Raw genomic sequence first — 18,909 nt, 5'->3', positions numbered from 1 at the left:
GCTGTTATTTGTTTCTGTTCACGTTGTCTTTTGCTCAGTAGGGTGCTTTGTGCAAACATACCGCCTCTGTTATGTTTCTCCAAGATGGGTGAGAGTGTTAAAGTTGCATTTGTCTCCTCACATAAAAGATGTCATAGAATGACCGGGTTATGGGCAGAATAGTGTTGTTCTAGAATCAATAAGGTTTTACCGTAAACTGTACCCCAAACATGTGCAAAAGTCAAGAGTTATGTACAAATTTTCAATGAAGTATTTCACTTCAATCAAAACTTTGATTGAAACAATGCTGTGTAGCACTTGAAAAGATAGTTCTGACAAAGTGGCTACACTATTTTGAGCTGATAAGGATGGTTCTTAGACCTGGGTGTCGACACTTGTATAGAAGCCACTCTTATTAAATTGAGCTGGCAATTCAACTTGAATTGATCAAACTTCAATTTCTTCACAGAAGTACAGCTCTTTGTGTGTCTATGAGGAACATTAAGTGTAATTTATGTTGCTTTTAGCAATATAAACTACACTGGATGAGCCATTTTGTTTACAATCAAGAAATACTTGGAAAATAAATCATTTCTAGGAAAATGAGTATTTTTTCTTTTTTTAAAAAAAGAACATGCCTAGTCACATGCCTTTACCTATTTAACATCAATGATTTACTACCTTGCTGCTTACCTTAGTAGTTTATCAAGAGAAAACATGGTCTGAAAACTGCAGACTTTGTAATATGACATGGAATATTGAATAACATGAAGTTGACTTTAAAAAGTTAAAAAAGTAACTTCTGCCTTATATGTTTAATACAAGTCAATGATGGCTTCATGGTGCTCATAATGCCAGTTATTTTTACAGTAGTGGCCAAAATTGTGGAAACCTTTTGGGAAAAGTGTATATTTGAGGTTTGGTGGCTAATAACACCACTTTTTTTGATGTTTCAGGATAATCATATTCCACTGCTGGAATGGCCTGGGAATAGCCCAGACCTTAACCCAATTGAAAATCTATGGAGCCGACTAAAGAAACTTGCTAGTCAGAAGTGACCCAGCAATAAAACCCAGTTAATAGAAGCCATCCTTCAATCTTGGTTTCACATTATAACAGCTGCAGAACTAAAAGACTTGGTTCACTCCATGGGTAGACGTTGTAAGGCCATAATTCATGTTAAGGTTTCCCAACTTAAGTATTAATTTTCATGGTGATAATTATTGTATATCTCATTTTTTCTATGGTGATAATTTTTGTATATCTCATTTTTTCTACATGTTTCACTTTTCTTCTTTATACTGTAACTGCTATTCTAAGAGCAAATCCTTCATAAAAGTTATTGCATTACATTCTTGATTAAATTATCTTTCCATTGATATATAATTTTATGGTCCAAAAAAAAGTTGTGTTATTAGCTAGTTTTAGAAAATATGCTTTTCCCAAAAGATTTCCACAATTTTGGCCACTACTGTATATAAGCCATTATTTGTCCTTCTTAGACATGGTAATAGCTCGTAATTATTTGCAGCGGCAATTTCTGAACTGGTACCATAATTAACCACACCCCCAAACAGTACTGTATGGTTGATGTTTGCAATGCTATGAATTCTTATCTGCTTATTCTGACTCCACGTCAGATCAACAGAAAATGGCAGGTGTTATGCGTATAACACTTAAATTGAGTGTTATGCATCTAATTTTCAGACAAAAAAAAAATTCCAAGGAGAACATTTGCAATATATGTAGCTATCCCTATATTTCCAGATAAATAATCCTTATACAAATTTTCAAGAAAATCCATTACTATCAACCAAATCTCTTTTATTAATCCATGCTAAAGCCCCATGTGTTGAACTGAGAATCAAAATTGAGGGTCAGCAATGAATTACAGTGTTCAGTATGGATTATATCAGACCCAGATTGTGCAAGCCTATTTCATTATCATTGGTATGCAAGGCAGCATATGTAAAATCAGTTAAATAAGGAAGCTGATAATGATATATTTCTTTGTGGGTATGCAGTCATTTTAATTCATTTTTCATTGGTTGAATAACTAAATCTACTTCCAGTTAACCATTTTCATTCAGCAGAAAAAGTGACAAAATATGAAGACTGTTACATTTTTAAAATGTCATCACAGGTTGCTAAAGTGCAGAATAGCTTATTTGGGGCAAAAATATTTTAGTTCCCCAGTGCAGGATAAATAAAATTGTCTCTTAGTCTGAAACATAACAAATTCAAGAGACATTGTAATATATCGTCCTCTAAGAAAGAAGCTGAATAATATTTTTATGCCAAAATTGCCTCTTGTACTTGCCTAGTAAAAAAATGAAGGGCTACAGTTTCCAGATGTCAGATTGGAACCTTATAGTAACTGCAGACTACACATATTGTAATTTTTTTTCAAAATTGAAATATCCCATGTCTTTCCAATTCTTATTGAGTAAAGAGAAAAAGAATATAGTATTTCACTTGACTTTTTCAGTTCTGCAGGTTTGTAATGAATAAAGAAAATTTTTGATTTAACAGACTAATGGGTAAAGAATGGCTGTTACAGCCAAAAGTCCATTAAATTGCAATGTTTTTTGTCAATCATAAAAATACACTTGTACATAAGAAAACCTGCTATATTGTATGAGTGATTACCATTTTTGAGGGAAAGCAGCGAACATTTTCTAAACCTACCCAAGAAAAGGCAGTGTTGTTGCCTGAAATTCAGACAAAATTCAGGTCAAGCAGATTTTTGTTGTTGTTGTTGTTGTTGTTGTTGAGTTGGATGACCTTTGAGAGAGAGAAAAAGAGAGAAAGATGACGTACATTTGAATTTTGGATTTTTGCTGGTTTTAGGTTTCAAGTACTAACTCTAGTCAGCGCATGGTTTATGGGCTTGAGAAATAGAAGTCTTACACAAGAGATTTAAAAATAAAATATTTATTCCTTAAGTAAAACATTTCATAAAATGTTGCCTTTCTCCTTTTCTCTAGTAGACGATCTATACTACCAGCAGTGAACATTAATTTAGGGATTTAGGTAAAAAGAGTGCAGTTTTGTGATTTGGCTTTCAGAGTCAATGATGCAGACCAGTGGTGGCACAGAGGTCAGACTGCAGTATTGTAGATTGACTCTGCCCACTGCCAAGAGTTCGATCTTGATTGGCTCAAGTTTGATTCAGCCTTCCATCCTTCCAAGGTCAATAAAATGAGGACGCAGATTGTTGGTGGCAATATGCTGACTCTATAAACAGCTTAGAGAAGGCCGTAAAACACAATGAACTGGTATATAAGTTTAAGTGCTATTGCTATTGCTATACTGCATGTGTTAAGTCCTTCTGGTAAGAGACGAGAGTCTAGTAGAGTAAGTTGCAGTGATAGAGAAATTGCTGCCTATTTTATTAACAAATAATTCAACTTTTTTTTTAATTTTGTCACAACATTATATACAAGTACATACATTGAAAGGAAACAATAGGACAGGAACGGTAGGCACTTTTGTGCAATTATGCACGTCCCTTATAGTCCTCTTAGGAATGGGGTGAAGTCAATGGTAGACAGTTTTTGGTTAAAGCTTTTGGAGTTGTACTGAGTAGCAAGTTATTGGATAATCAGAGGTATGACTGAATGTATCAAATTGGTGTATTGATGAGTGATATCCAACTTTAACAGTTTGCCAGAATCTTTTTGTAGCATAACATGCTTTTTTTTTCAGAAAGAAAATTGAAATAGGTTTTTAAGAATCTGCTAAGAAAACATTAATGTTACTTCATGAAACATTTACTAATGTTCATGAAACATTTACTATAATGTTCATGAAACATTTACATCAAATTGGTCAGCTTTGCCATTTCAGCAAATTCTGACATTTTCACAATCCATTCCCCCACTGTGGGAATTTGATTATTCTTCCATCATTGAGCATACAATGGTCTTTCTGCAGTTCCCATATACAAAATCAATCTTCCATGAGTGGTTTCTAAATCATTGTCCGTAAGTTCCAATAAAAAAAAGTTCTGGTTTCTTCACAATATTTATCTTAAAACCTTTTGCATGGTTATATGAATTTGTATCCCAATTTCTTCACTTTCGCACAATTCCACCATGCATGATAAAATGTCCCCTCATGTTTTTCACATTTTCAACAATGGTTTCAAAAATATACCTTTATATATTTTTGTTAATTTCTGTGGTGTGCCTACTGTCCATTCTCTCGTAAGTATCCATCTGTATATCCTATCCAAAATTAGTACTTGCTTGACTTGCTACCGTTTGCTTAGTAACTGTTTGAAGTTTCCTTAGACCTACCTAAAGGATACTTACGACCTTGATTCAAAGTTCTAATGGTTGCCCATCCTCCCCACCATGTAGTCACATGACCACACTTTCAATGCTGAGCAACTGGACTGCATTTATGGTCGTTTGCAGCATCCTGCAGTTATATGACAATAGTTACGAATATTTTTGCCTGAAAACTGCAGCTACTTCCAGTTTTCAAGAAAACTAGCTCCATAGTGAACCACTGATTTATTTAACAACTGCAGCATTCACTTAATGGCAATGGTGGTCTCTTTTCAAACTAGGCGGTCATTTAACTACCACCACCAAAATAGTTGTAAAATTGCTTTAACCTATTTATTTAACCAAAATGTGCTAAAGAAAGTAGGTTCAGCAAACCCAATGCTGTTCAACCCAATGCTGTTCACCTGAGGCTTTGAGCATGCTGTTATTTTTTGTGGCTCCTGGCGCTCCATTTGACAAGATCCCTCTGGAACTTGCCAGAGTTCTCTCAAGGACTGCCCCTCCAAAAAGCGAATCGGTAATCTCATGGCTTCCTCCTTGTCCAGAAAAGCTCCTTCTGCTCTGGCACGAAGCCCAGCTGCTGGTAATCACTCAGCATCTTTAACTAGAAGAGGGTTAAGTCACTATTATTCTACCCAGATGTCAAATTTGCTACATCTCTTGTACCACACATTCTATGCATATGTAAGGTGTAACAGTCATCTGTTTATATTTTTTCTTCTGTCTTGTTGTGTTGTGTCTTGTTCTTGAAGGCTTAATAGACAAATCTATGTGTGTAAGTACTTTAGTAGGGATTATTAGTATTGCATTTTGTAATATGGAAAGATGTAACTATTTTCTCATAACTTTACAACAGGCAGAGTAAATATAATACAATTCTGTATGTAAATTTGGTTATTTTGTGTGGCATGTAGAATATTAACAATGTGTTAATTTAAACTTGGAAAACATTTGTTAAAAAATATGTGTAGTAAGTACTTCTTACAATGATTCCAACAATGAAAGAAATAGGTTGTGTAAGCAGCCAAAATTCAGTTTGGATTTGAAGATAAGTTCTGCTTTGGTTTTTGATTTAAAATTTAAAATTGACGTCTAATTTGTTTAAAGATTTAATTAGTATTAGGAAAGCATAGGAATCTGCATAGCAGAGCATAATTACATTTTAAAACTTGAAGGCATTTTTAATTTTGTGTGGCATGTAGAATATTAACACTTATTTTGTTAATTTAAACTTGGAAAACATTTGGTAAAAAATATGTGTAGTACGTAGTTCTTACAGTGATTCCAACAATGAAAGAAATAGGTTGTATAAACAGCCAAAATTCAGCTTGGATTTAAAGATAAATTCTGCTTTGGTTTTTGATTTAAAGTTTTAAAAATTGATGTTTAATTTGTTTAAAGATTTAATAGTATTACAGAAGCGTCAGAATCGGCATAGCAGAGCATAATTATATTTTAAAACTTGAAGGCATTTTTAATGGCATCTCATTCTAAAAGGTCATTTTATTTTCTTCATGCCAATTTCTCCTGTTTTATTATTCCTGTTCCTAAATCTTAGTGATTTAAACCTATAATTTAAACCTGAATGGATGAGAATGTAGGTGCAGCAAAAATTTAGGACCACCACATATAAACATCCTGGTCATTTATTGCAGCAAGAGAGGTTTCCGGCTGTAACGGTTCCCCATGCCATTGGAGTAAGGTCTCTTCTTCTGAAGAGTTGTACCATGGCCATTTCACTTAAAACTCCATCACACACAGGTTTCTCATGTGCGATTCAACTGTGCTAGACCGTACGCGTCCACTATGGGACTGTAGAATCACCTCTGTGTCCACAGATGAACTGCACAACAGCACGTCTTTTTTGAACTCTAAGGGCCACCATATATGTAGGATCCTAGTTTGTTGAAAAGTTCCAGGAACATAACTGGATCTTTTTTACCTTCGTGTCTGAATTCATCTAGTGATCGCTGTTGCTTCAGCTATTACAAGCGAGACACTGCTGAATTTAAAGTTCCAGAGAAATGAGATACAGAAAGATAGGGACTCTAGAAAGCTGGAGTCCTCGCGTTGAGGATACTAATAGAAACAATATCCACATGTATTGTTATTGAAGTCCTTTTACCATAGTTTAGCAAGAAAAAAATAAGCATGTTGGGCTGACAGTTTCTCATAATCTTACACTCGGACTGTTCTCTCCTTTCCTATCCTGATTATTTTCCCCTTATTTTAATATTTTAGGTGTTAATAGTTGGTGGGTCATTTGGGCTCCGTGAATTTGCACAGGTTCGATATGATATTCAAAAGATTCGTGGCAAGGTAAGCAGAATTCGTCTCCTTGTAGGATACAAGATTCAAGAATATTAATCAACTTTTAAAAGGAAGGATAGTATTTACTTTCCACAGAGAGCTGAAATTTTGAAATTTTCATCCCAAAGTCCTTTCTATTGTATTTTTCTTGCCTATTTTCAAAGCCCAAGAGAACAGTAAATTGACAACAAAACCTATTCATTCATTCATTCATTCATTCATTCATTCATTTCATTCAATCATTCAATTTGCATCCCTATTTTTGCCCCGAAGAGAGGTTATGAGAGTCTACATCTATTTTATTTTTTATATTTATATACAGTTTTTCTGCCATTACACTCAAGGAAATTCAAGCCCCGTGCCAGCCAGCCCAAAACATAAATCTATGAGAATAAAATCTGAAAGACTTTAGTTCCATGTTATAAACTTCCTGAGAGCAATTAATAGAACAGTAGGACTTGCCTTGAAATAAATTGTCAGCATTTTACTAGCAGGGGAAAGGTAGAAGTGGTGATAAAACTGTTTGTCTGTTGCTTTATTTCTTTATTGGTTAATGTGATCTAGGGCAGTGTGCAAAATCATTAACCAAAAATACAAAAGAAAAGTAACACACACCAATGCAGGAAGCTGAAGCAATTAATTGTTGATGAGGACTAAAATACGTTAAAGTAATAATAATAATAATAATAATAATAATAATAATAATAATAATAATAATAATAATAATAATAATAATAATAATAATAATAATAATAATAATATCAGAGTTGGAAGGGACCTTGGAGGTCTTCTAGTCCAATCCCCTGCCCAGGCAGGAAACCCTACACCATTTCAGACAAATGGCTATCCAACATTTTCTTAAAAATTTCCAGTGTTGGAGCATTTACAACTTCTGCAGGCAAGTTGTTCCACTGATTAATTGTTCTAACTGTCAGGAAATTTCTCCTTAGTTCTAGGTTGCTTCTCTCCTTGATTAGTTTCCACCCATTGCTTCTTGTTCTACCCTCAGGTGCTTTGGAGAATAGTTTGACTCCCTCTTTTTTGTGGCAACCCCTGAGATATTGGAACACTGCTATTATGTCTCCCCTAGTCCTTCTTTTCATTAAACTAGACATACTGAGTTCCTGCAACCGTTCTTCATATGTTTTAGCCTCCAGTCCCCTAATCATCTTTGTTGCTCTTCTCTGCACTCTTTCTAGAGTCTCAACATCCTTTTTACATCGTGGCGACCAAAACTGAATGCAATATTCCAAGTGTGGCCTTACCAAGGCATTATAAAGTGGTATTAACACTTCACGTGACCAATTCACCAGTTCACCAATTGGCAACTATATCCTGACCAAGGGAAATGGCCAAGTCTTAATTGCCTTTCCAAACATTTGCAGGGTTGGAGTCAACCTTGTGTGAAGAGGTTGCGGGAAGATCATTCCAAAAGGAAGGGGCTGTTATTGAGAAAGCAGATACCTCTTGGGTCCCTCAAGGTGATATTGTTTCAGAAAAAGGGACCTGAAAGGGGCCTTTTCTATTGGACCATTTGGGATCGGAAGATACCATGATAAAATAAGGGCATTCATGACAGACCAAGTTTTTGGCAGCAGGAAATTGCATGAATTGGTCTGAACGTCAAGCCAAGTGTATGAATGCAGGGCAAGCAAAAATAGCAATAGAAGTTGCAGCGTTACTTCTCATGGAAGAGCAAAAGCCTGGAGGCTGTTCTTGTAGATCTAGGATCTAGGATAGCTTGATTAGGGGCCCTACTGCTCTCTCCTTGAAGGAGAAGGTGATGGCCTTTCTCTGCCCTTCATAGCTTCTGACATGTTTAGAGGCTAAGCACTCTGCCAAAATTTCAAGCTCTCATCTAAGATAGGTCTTTATCTTCTAGGTCTGTCAGAGATAAGTGATTACCAGCTGATTCCTCAAGTTGATGGTTCATATGGTCTACTTTTCATCATAACAATGTAGAGTTAAAGTAATGGCCTAAATATAGTAGCCAGAGTATATAATATCAGGGTAAGAAGAAACATCTTAATGTACCCCAGCTGATAATTAAGATGATTCTGGAGAATGAAGTCTAGTCATAATTAACACAGTTTGAATATTGCTCTACAGTTTACTTTAGCATGATTTATTAAATAAAATTGGAAAGTTTCAAACAATATAGTGAGCCATAAACTATGTTTTACAAACAGCAATATCTGAGTTCATTCTCTAAAATCTATCTGGTTACCCGCCAACATGAATGAATGAATAAAGTTTCACTGAATATGTCAACATGCAGCTCCTGATCAGCGTGATGGACCTGGAATTGCTGTATATACACTATTATCAGGAAAGTAAGAAACAAATCATTTCTAACAATATTGGGAAATAAGAAAGAACTGTTGGCAATGAATAGAGATGATAATTTGTTCAAAATTCTTTGTGAATATTCATAAATTTCTAGCATTTCCTGTGAGTTAGCATCAAGAATCCTTCTATAAATGCATGAATTTCAAATCTTTATAAGACATATAGACTAAATGCTGCTAAAACATATTCAAAAAGTTGAATGCAGAGTGAATGTTGCAACTATAATTTATATTACATCTTCGTAAGAAGCTGTACCTTTCTGTCTGATCATGTAGACAACTCCATCTCTGATTTTCTCTGTAACATTCATGTAGAATATTACAGAGTGCATTATAATAACTAAATCTCTTAATTAATTTTTTAACAGCAGAGCTAGCAATAGCTTGCTTTCACTGAAATTGTTCATTCCAGGGAAGAAAAAAGCTGTTTCCTTTGGATTTTTTTGTTTCAAAACTAGCAATTGCTTATAATCCATCGCTGAATATGAATCATTTTTGGTTTCTCAATATAATGGCAAAGAGCTCAGAGGTGCCTGGACCTGCTGGCCATTAGCACACATGTAGGATTATAGGATTCGGAATCAAACTATTGGTAAGATTCCTGGACTTTTGGCTTCTTGTCTTTTCCAAACGATAGCACCTGTTCTTTATTCATGTATGCAATTTATTCCATTTAATTTTTATAAAGAAAAGTAAAGGATTTGAGTGTTACAGTCCTATACAACAATATTGGCTGGGTTAAACATCTATTATTATAAATACAAGCATTATTGAATCCAATAGGGCCATGGAATATTTCATGTTCAGATTTAAAATAATGATTCATAGTGCATAGGATCATGAATTCGGCATCTGTCTGCAATTCTTTAAAGCGATAGGCCTTTTCTCAGAGAATCATGTAACTGATCTCTTCAGCTCCAACACAGTTCTGGAAAAGAACACAGTTGTTTTAAACAGGTGCAAACAGGTGTTGCATTAGCACCCACACCCTTTCCCTAAAGCCTTTATAGGTTCAGATCTAAAGCATTATATCAGATAGAATCCAACATCTTAAGGCATTTGCAGTACTACCCTCAGAGTAATCAAGGTATTAATTACAAAAACAAAATAGCATCCAAAAACAATCCCACCAATTTTGATATAAAAGAAACAATAAAGATCCTTATTTTATCTGTTTTATAGGGCCAGAGTTCCCCAATCTTTCCAGTTTTGCGGAGTGGTGGGAGAGGGGAGAGGGGATGGTTTCCTGCGAGCGGCCAGTAAGCATGCACATGCAGCTCCATTTGTGCAAGGGGCGGGCACGCATGGCCACTACTCATGCACATGGAGGTGCACGCACACATTCGCCCGCTGCTCGCACAAGTGGGAAGATGCACTTGCTCGCTGCTTTGCAGCTCAGTTCCCAGGGGCTCATGGCTCAGTAGTTAGGGACTCCTGTTATAGGGGCCTTAGAAGTGATTTAAACTTAAATATTTATAAAACACTTCGGTTTGAAAAGCACAAGGTAAATACTTAATTTACAGACTTCCCTTGTACTGTTGTAAAAGTTTACTAGATGTCACTACAGAAGCTATTTTAGCTGATGTTTAACAAAACTTATAAACCGAGTCCTGATTTTATTACCTTTAACCATCAAGGAGAAATGAATCAATTGGATGAAAGATCTAATGCCTTTAATGAAACCGTCAAGAACATTTCAGTTCATATATAAATCAAAAGGCTGGGTTAAATTCCATAATTTATTTACATCCTACATAAATTAGATTTCCTAGTTGCTTTCAGAGAGGCACCATTTTGAAACTAATTACTATGGTGCAGATAGGTAATAGCTATTTGATAGGTAATAGAATTTGATTGTAATGTCTCTCTAGACAGTCACAAAGAAGAATATCTTTGGGAACAGTTGTTTCAATATAGTCAGATTTTTTAAAAAATTTGGAGTTCCAAAGGGCCACATAGAAAGAAAAGTAAGAATTATAGAATAAACTAATCAAACTTAAACACAAAAGTCAAATCTTAGCACATGCAAAGAAGAAATCATGATGACCTAAAAGTTCTGTCTATAAAGATATAGTATCAGATGCGAGTCCATGTTTGCATATTCAAAGTTAAATTTTCAGACAAGAATATTCTTTTTGAAGAAGGAAAGTTATGAAGCATTGCAATATAAAACATTTCCACTTTCGCACCCAAGCCTCAAGGGCATTTTGTTTCAAATCTTGCACTTCAGGCTATTTAAGTGGTTTGTAAAAGTACAGGTACAGCATATTAAACAGGCTTTACAAAGGCACCTTCAGGAATTGTCTTTTAATATTTTAAACATAGGTGTCTTACTTTTCTTATTCCCTTGCCCCTTATTCTTCCATTATGTTCAGGATGAGTCAGCCAGCTATTCAGTGGCAGAGTTACAGTTCCAAAAGAAGAACTTATGTACCAAGATATGCATTCAAGTCAAGTCGAATCAAGTCTTTTTGACACAATTTTAATTGGAGAGGGGGTAAATAAATGGTCTCAATATGATCTTTTATTTCCTCTGAACCAGAGAGCACTTTTACATTTTAAAAAAGTCCATTCAAGAGAGCACATCATCTAATTAACTATTTGACAAAGAGTTCTTTAGAATTCACAAGCTTGTATGTATTTTGTAGTTCTTCAGATGGTCTCATAAAAGGTAGTGATTGCCTCAACAGGTTTCTAGAATATTCTTTTATCGTAGATACAGGTAGTCCTCGACTTACAATCACAATTGAGCCCAAAATTTCTGCTGCTAAGTGAGACATTTGTTAAATGGGTTTTGGCCCATTTGCTTGCCACACAGTTGTTAAGTGAATCACTGCAGCTGTTAAGTTAGTAACACGGTTGTTAAGTGAATCTGGTTTCCCCATTGACTTTGCTTGTCAGAAGGTCACAAAAGGTGATCACATGACCCTAGGGGATTGCAATTGTCATAAATACAAGTCAGTTACCAAGCACCTGAATTTTAATCACACGACCATGGGAATGCTGCATTGGTCATAACTATGAAAAATGGTCATAAGTCACTTTTTTCAGTGCCATAACTTTGAATGGTTGTAACTCAAGGACTACTTTCTTTAACCTCTCCTTGGTGTCAGCCACACCTTTATTTCTCTTTCTTCTCTTCATAGCAAGCTTGTTTAGCATTTCGGGTCTTTTCCCGTGTACACCTTACAACCTTACAACTTTACATGGGAAAAGACCCGAATATGCCAAGACCTACATACCTATACCCATGAAAACCTACGAACACACACACACACACACACACACACACACACACACACACAGAGACACACACCCTCTTATCTTTCTACACACCTATCTCATTTTCTTACAATTTGTATCTTGTTCTTCAATAATTTTTCATTGCAGTATTTGTAGAAGGCTGATTTTTAAAATAGATTTGGACCATGTTAATTGTCTGCTTTCTTTTTTTTTTTTTTTTTTTGTTTACATTTATACCCCGCCCTTCTCCGAAGACTCAGGGCGGCTTACAGTGTATAAGGCAATAGTCTCATTCTATTCGTATATATATATATATTTTTTACAAAGTCAACTTATTGCCCCCCCAACAATCTGGGTCCTCATTTTACCTACCTTATAAAGGATGGAAGGCTGAGTCAACCTTGGGCCGGGCTTGAACCTGCAGTAATTGCAGGCTTTGTGTTCTTAATAACAGGCCTTACAGGCCTTACCGGCCTGAGCTATCTGGCCCCTTTCTTCATCTTATATTACCCAAAGCAGGTGTAAAATGCTCCTGGTTCGGACTGGATCAGCCGATCCTGTAGAGATGGCAGTGGGTGGTTCAGAGAACCGATAGCAAAAATCCCTCCCCCCTGCCCATGCCCACCCAGTCGCTTGCCCACTTTCCCGCTTGCCGCTTCTTTTAAAAAATGCTTTTAAAAGGTAAAAACAAGGTTCTGACGATCACAGCTGAGCCAAGGCTAAAAAGTCCCCAGCATCCAGTTTCTGCACTTAAAAATTGTTGTGGCTGATTAGATTGAGTGTTTATGTCCTATAACAGTGTTGGCGAACCTTTTCAGCACCGAGTGCCGAAACGGGAGTGCGCATGCGTACTTGCCGCAGAACAGGAAGAGCAGCTGCTGGTGTGCATGTGCGTGCTAGGAAGATGGTCTTCCGGTTTCTGGCATGCGCATGCGCACCAGGCGGCTGCTCTTCTGGTTTCTGGCATGCATATGCACGTGGAGACCATCTGACCAGTGCGCATGTGTGCGCCCAAAACTGGAAGAGCAGCTGCTCGGTACACATGCACGTACTGGGAAGCTGATCTTCTGGTTTCCAGTGCATTCATGCACACCGGCCACCTGATGTTCTGGTTTCTCATGCACATGTGCGTGCAAAGACCAGCTTAATGGAAACCGGAAGATAATCTTCCCGGTGCACGCGTGCACACCGGGTGGCTGTTTTTCCAGTTTCCGGCATGCGCATGCACCAGAATCTGGAAGAACAATGGGTGATGGCTCATGTGTCTGGAGAGATGGCTCTGTGCCACTTCTGGCACACATGGTTTGCCATCACAGTCTTATAAAGTAAATTAATTCATTTTAAAGCCCAGTTGGCTTTTCTATGGGCAAGAGAACGTCATTGGTCTTCCAGTTTTAAACTTGTCTCAAATCAAGAATTAGCTCTTATTTATTTATTTATTTATTTATTTGATTTCTATACCGCCCTTCTCCCAAAGGACTCAAGGCGGTTTACAGCCAGATAAAACACAATTATACATATAATATAAAAATTTAAAAAACCTATTAAAAAACTAATTCAATTTGGCCGAATTAAAACTTAAAAAACAATAATAAACCCCTATTAAAATTACTATTACTTCAAGCCAGCCCTGCGCGGTAGAACAAAAACGTCTTCAACTCGCAACGAAAGGTCCGGAGGTCAGGGAGTTGTCGTAACCCTGGAGGCAGCTCATTCCAGAGGGCAGGTGCCCCCACAGAGAAGGCCCTCCCCCTGGGGGTCGCCAGTCAACATTGTTTGACTGACGGCACCCTGAGGAGGCCCTCCCTATGGGAGTGCACAGGTCAATGGGAGGCTATTGGTGGCAGCAGGCGGTCCTGTAAATAACCCGGTCCTATGCCATGGAGCGCTTTAAAGGTGGTAACCAACACCTTGAATTGCACCCGGAAGACCACAGGAAGCCAGTGCAGCCTGCGCAGGATAGATGTTATATGGGAGCCTTGAGTTGCTCCCTCTATCACCTGCGCAGCCGCATTCTGGACCAACTGGAGCCTCCGGGTGCTCTTTAAGGGGAGCCCCATGTAGAGAGCATTGCAGTAGTCCAGGCGGGAAGTGACGAGGGCATGAGTGACCGTGCATAGGGAATCCCGGTCTAGAAAGGGGCGCAACTGGCGTATCAGGCGTACCTGATAAAATGCTCCCCTGGCGACGGCCGTCAGATGTTCCTCTAAGGACAGCCGGTCATCCAGGAGAACGCCCAAGTTGCGCACCCTCCCCCTGGGGGCCCATAATTCACCTCCAACACTCGGTGATGGCGTAAGCTGACTGTGCCGGGATGCCGGCATCCACAGCCACTCTCTCTTGGAGGGGTTGAGCTGGAGCCTGTTCTTCCCCATCCAGACCCGCACGGCTTCAAGACACCGGGACATTACCTCGACGGCTTCGTTGGGGTGGCTCGGGATGGAGATGTACAGCTGAGTGTCTTCAGCATACAGATGGCACTCCACTCTGAAACCACAGATAACCTCACCCAGCGGCTTCATATAGATGTTGAATAGGAGAGGCGAGAGAACCGACCCCTGTGGCACCCCACACATGAGGTGCCTTGCGGCCAATCTCTGCCCTCCTGCCAGCACCGTCTGCGACCAGTCAGAAAGATAGGAGGAGAACCACTGAAAAACGGTGACCCCCACTCCTAAACCCCCCAGCCATCGCAGCAAGATACTATGGTCGATGGTATCGAAAGCCGCTGAGAGATCTAATAGGACCAGGGCAGAGGAATAACCCCTGTCCCAAGCCCTCCAGAGATCATCTACCAACGCGACCAAAGCCGTCTCCGTGCTGTACCAGGCCTGAAACCGGACTGGAATGGTTCTAGATAGACAGTTTCATCCAGGTACTGGGGAAGCTGCCGTGCCACCACACTCTCAACAACCTTCACCACAAAACGAAGGTTGGAGACAGGACAGTAGTTCACTAAAACAGCTGGGTCCAGGGAGGGCTTCTTGAGGAGGGGCCTCACCACCGCCTCTTTTAGAGTGGTAGGGACGACACCCTCAGTCAAAGAGGCATTGACAATTCCCTGGAGCCAGCCTTGTGTAACCTCCTGTGTGGCCAGTACCAACCAGGAGGGACACAGGTCCAATAAACATGTCGCATTCAGTCTCCCCAGTATCCTGTCCATGTCCTCGGGAGTCAAAGTATCAAACTCTTCCCAGATAATATCATCAAGACTTACCTTCGTCATCCCGTCTGAATCTACCCAATTTGAGTCCAAACCATCCCGAATCTTCAGCTTTCTCCAGCTATATACCATTAGGAGAGCTCATTTCAGAATTTATTGTAGCTCCACATCTGTGTTCACACAGTATTGGTAATAGTCACCACAATATAGATTTTTTCCTCTTCTCTTCTCTTCTCTTCTCTTCTCTTCTCTTCTCTTCTCTTCTCTTCTCTTCTCTTCCCTTCCCTTCCCTTCCCTTCCCTTCCCTTTTTCTAACAGCCTGTCATAATAGCACAGTTAAAATCCATCTGAAGCTAGCACTGGCTAACTCAATATGAAATATGTGCTTAAGGGTGAATTATGATAACAGGTGACATGAGCATGTCTTTCTATTCTAGTTATTGTTTGAACAAATGACCTTTCTGATAACGTAGCTGAAATAATACATTGGGGCGGACTTAAATATTTTATGGGGCCCACTTTGGCTACACCAGAATGAATAAAATGTAAGAAATAGATAAATTAGTTTTAAAAATTAAATTGTACTATAGGCTACTCTCAGAATTGCAAACTGAAAGGAGAGGGAGAACACGTTTTCTATAACTATATTCAAACATTGTATGTGTATGACGAAAGCATTCCCAGGTACTTTCTTTCTACTGATCATCACTTTGGATTCAATCTCAAATACTTCATTGTTGACCCTATGTCTTACTAGTCTGTTTTCCCATACTTCTAGAACTTCTTATCACTTTAAAACAGTGGTGAAATCCAATTTTTTTTACTACCAGTTCTGTGGGTGTGGCTTGGTGGGCGTGGCAGGGGAAGGATATTGCAAAATCTCCATTCCCACCCCACTCTGGGGCCAGCCAGAGATGGTATTTGCCAGTTCTCTGAACTAAAAAATTCTGCTACTAGTTCTCTGAACAGCTCAAAATTTCCGCTACCGGTTCTCCAGAACCTGCTGGATTTCACTCCTGCTTTAAAAGCATTACGGCAGGCATTCAAAATTTGTTCAATCAATTCAGTATGTTTCTGAGAACCCAATCTCTTAATATATGCTACAGTTAACTTCTGGCTGTTGAATTTCTCTTCAACTTACTAGCATTCCAGTATGCAAAAAAAAAAAAAGAAAGAAAAGAAAAAATCTTGGATAATGAGTTTTGTAAATACAATCAGTCTTGAGACATTGAATTTTAATGAGGCTTCTGCAATCTGGAGCTATTTATTTTGTGATTGCTATTGGTCTAAACCAAGAGGGGTTCAGGGAACATTCTTACCTGTGAAAATAAATAAACCTGAACTTCCTTTGAGATTTATTTCAGCTTTCCATTTTATGAATAGAAATTAATATGAAAGATTATCAATAAAATGCTTATAATGATATAAATTATCTTTCTTCCTCTTACTTGAAATAATTAAGGTTTTCATGCTAAGCATAAATTATTGGCCAAACCTACTGTGATAGAGCCTATTGGAATCATGATTATCTGAGAATGAACTGTGTAAGAATTCCTTTTCCTTTTCTCTATACAGGGAATTGCCTGTATTTGAAGGTGCAGGGAAATTATAGTCCTTCATAGGTTAAGTTTTCTTTCTAATTAGAAGTAATTAATTGCTATATTTTATTAATCAGATGGATCCAGAATTGGAAAAAAAGCTCAAAAAGAGTAAGGTAACACTGGAAGAAGAATATGAGGTATGATATTGGTATATTTGCTTTATTATATGGCTATTATTTGGTTATAATATGTATTATAGCCGTGTCTAAAATTAAATGAACTTTAACTTTGATTCATAGAGACCCAGCAAAAACAAATTGCTTTGAAATTTCAAAGCTTTGTAGGATGCAGCCGCCCATTTTTCATGTTCTTACAGTGCTGCAAACGCAGTTTTACTGTTAAGAAAAACTGCAGATCCAATTAGAATGTGTATGTATTGTTGTGTTGCACTTGCCAAGTTTAAGATAGGATCCATGTGGCTAATTGCAAATATATATTATTCTTTAGTGGTACAGACTGTTAATCTATCAGCTCCTTGGACTCGCTGTACAATTCTAGCCTCATTTGGCGCTCAGCATTAAAATGCTCCAGTAAAGAGCCATGGTGGTGCACTGGTTAGAATGCAGCACTGCAGGCTAATTCTGCCGGCTGCCAGCAGTTAAATTCTCACCGGCTCAAGGTTGACTTAGCTTTCCATCTTTCCGAAATCAGTAAAATGAGGACCCAGATTGTTGGGGGCATATTGGGGGCAATATGCTGACTCTGTAAACTGCTTAGAGAGGGCTGTAAATGGTATCCTTATGATTTATACTGATGTTGATTGTTTCCTGATTGCTTATTTGTGCCCTATGACTATCATTAAGTGTTGTATCATTAAGTGTTGAATTTGTACCCTATGACTATCATTAGGTGTTGTAAGTGTTGTATCTTGATGAAGGTATCTTTTCTTTTATGTACACTGAGAGCATATGCACCAAGACAGATTCCTTGGGTGTCCAATCAAACTTGGCCAATAAAAATTCTATTTTATTCTAAGTGCTATTGCTTTTGCTAATTATAGAACTAAAACTCAAAGTAGTACTTTTTTAAATCAGTAGTATTGATTACAGTAGTGTAATCAATACTTCAGATTACACAATCAGCAAAAGAATCCTGCTCCTTAATTCATGTTTCATGAAAATAATGTAAAACAAATATCCCCATTGATAGGATGGGAAGCAAGTAAAACAGGACTACAATGGATTAAATGGTATATGCACTTTCATTTGCACTAACGAAGTGTAGCTTTTCGACAGAAGGTGATGGTGACAGACAAAGATGGAATTTTCACTATCATAAATTTTTAATCTGATCCTCTTTAGAAGCTAAAAGAACATCTCAGGCACCTCTTTCTACCCAATAAAATTTCATAGCATTTCAATATGAAAAGCTGATTCTAGCTGATACACTTATTTCATTGTCTAGGCTGCTGGGTGGAAGAGGGGAAATGGGAATTCAGGGTCACTTCCCTTAAAGATCATGAATTGGAATGGACAGAAACAAGCAATGGCTTTCATAAATGTATCTATGTTACAGTACTTATCAGTCCAACTTCAAATGTTGTGCTGGACAGAGTATCACATCAATAGAAAGAAAACCAAAACCTATCAGTGTCTAAACCCAAAAATAATCATAGTATCAAAAATAAACGCAAGATAGTCAGAAGAGGACTTTCCAAAGAGGAAAGAATTTCCCATCTAAACTCTCCTAATTTTAGCTATGCTAATGATTCTCTACTTTAGACCTCAGACAACGTTGACTGGACCTGTTTTTGGTGAAGTGTTATGGAACTGAATTTTATTGGCATACTTTATTTTAATGCTGTAAACCATTTTGTATCTTTGAAAAACATGATAAAATTGTTTTTTTTTTATCTATCTAACACCATGTGGGAAACTCATATAAATTAAACATCTGCTTTTTCTGTGTCTCTCTCTCACAAGCACACACACACACACAAACAATTCTCTAATTTTTCCAATAGTTATGGA

At 37.7% G+C, this 18,909-nt stretch overlaps 1 protein-coding gene across 1 annotated transcript in view; it reads left to right on the top strand.

Moving 5' to 3' along the window:
- Nucleotides 1-18,909, top strand: part of LOC131187540 (cytochrome c oxidase assembly protein COX16 homolog, mitochondrial) — a 32,560-nt gene that overhangs the window by 10,913 nt on the left and 2,738 nt on the right. The window contains exons 2-3 of the mRNA XM_058161927.1: nt 6,516-6,593; nt 17,014-17,076. Of these exons, the coding sequence (XP_058017910.1) occupies nt 6,516-6,593; nt 17,014-17,076 (141 nt within the window). The remainder of the gene's footprint in view (nt 1-6,515; nt 6,594-17,013; nt 17,077-18,909) is intronic.

This window comes from Ahaetulla prasina, chromosome 1 (assembly GCF_028640845.1).
Source record: "Ahaetulla prasina isolate Xishuangbanna chromosome 1, ASM2864084v1, whole genome shotgun sequence".
NCBI lineage: Eukaryota > Metazoa > Chordata > Lepidosauria > Squamata > Colubridae > Ahaetulla > Ahaetulla prasina.
Note: the sequence above shows the minus strand (reverse complement) of the source record. Positions and strands in the feature narration are given on the sequence as shown.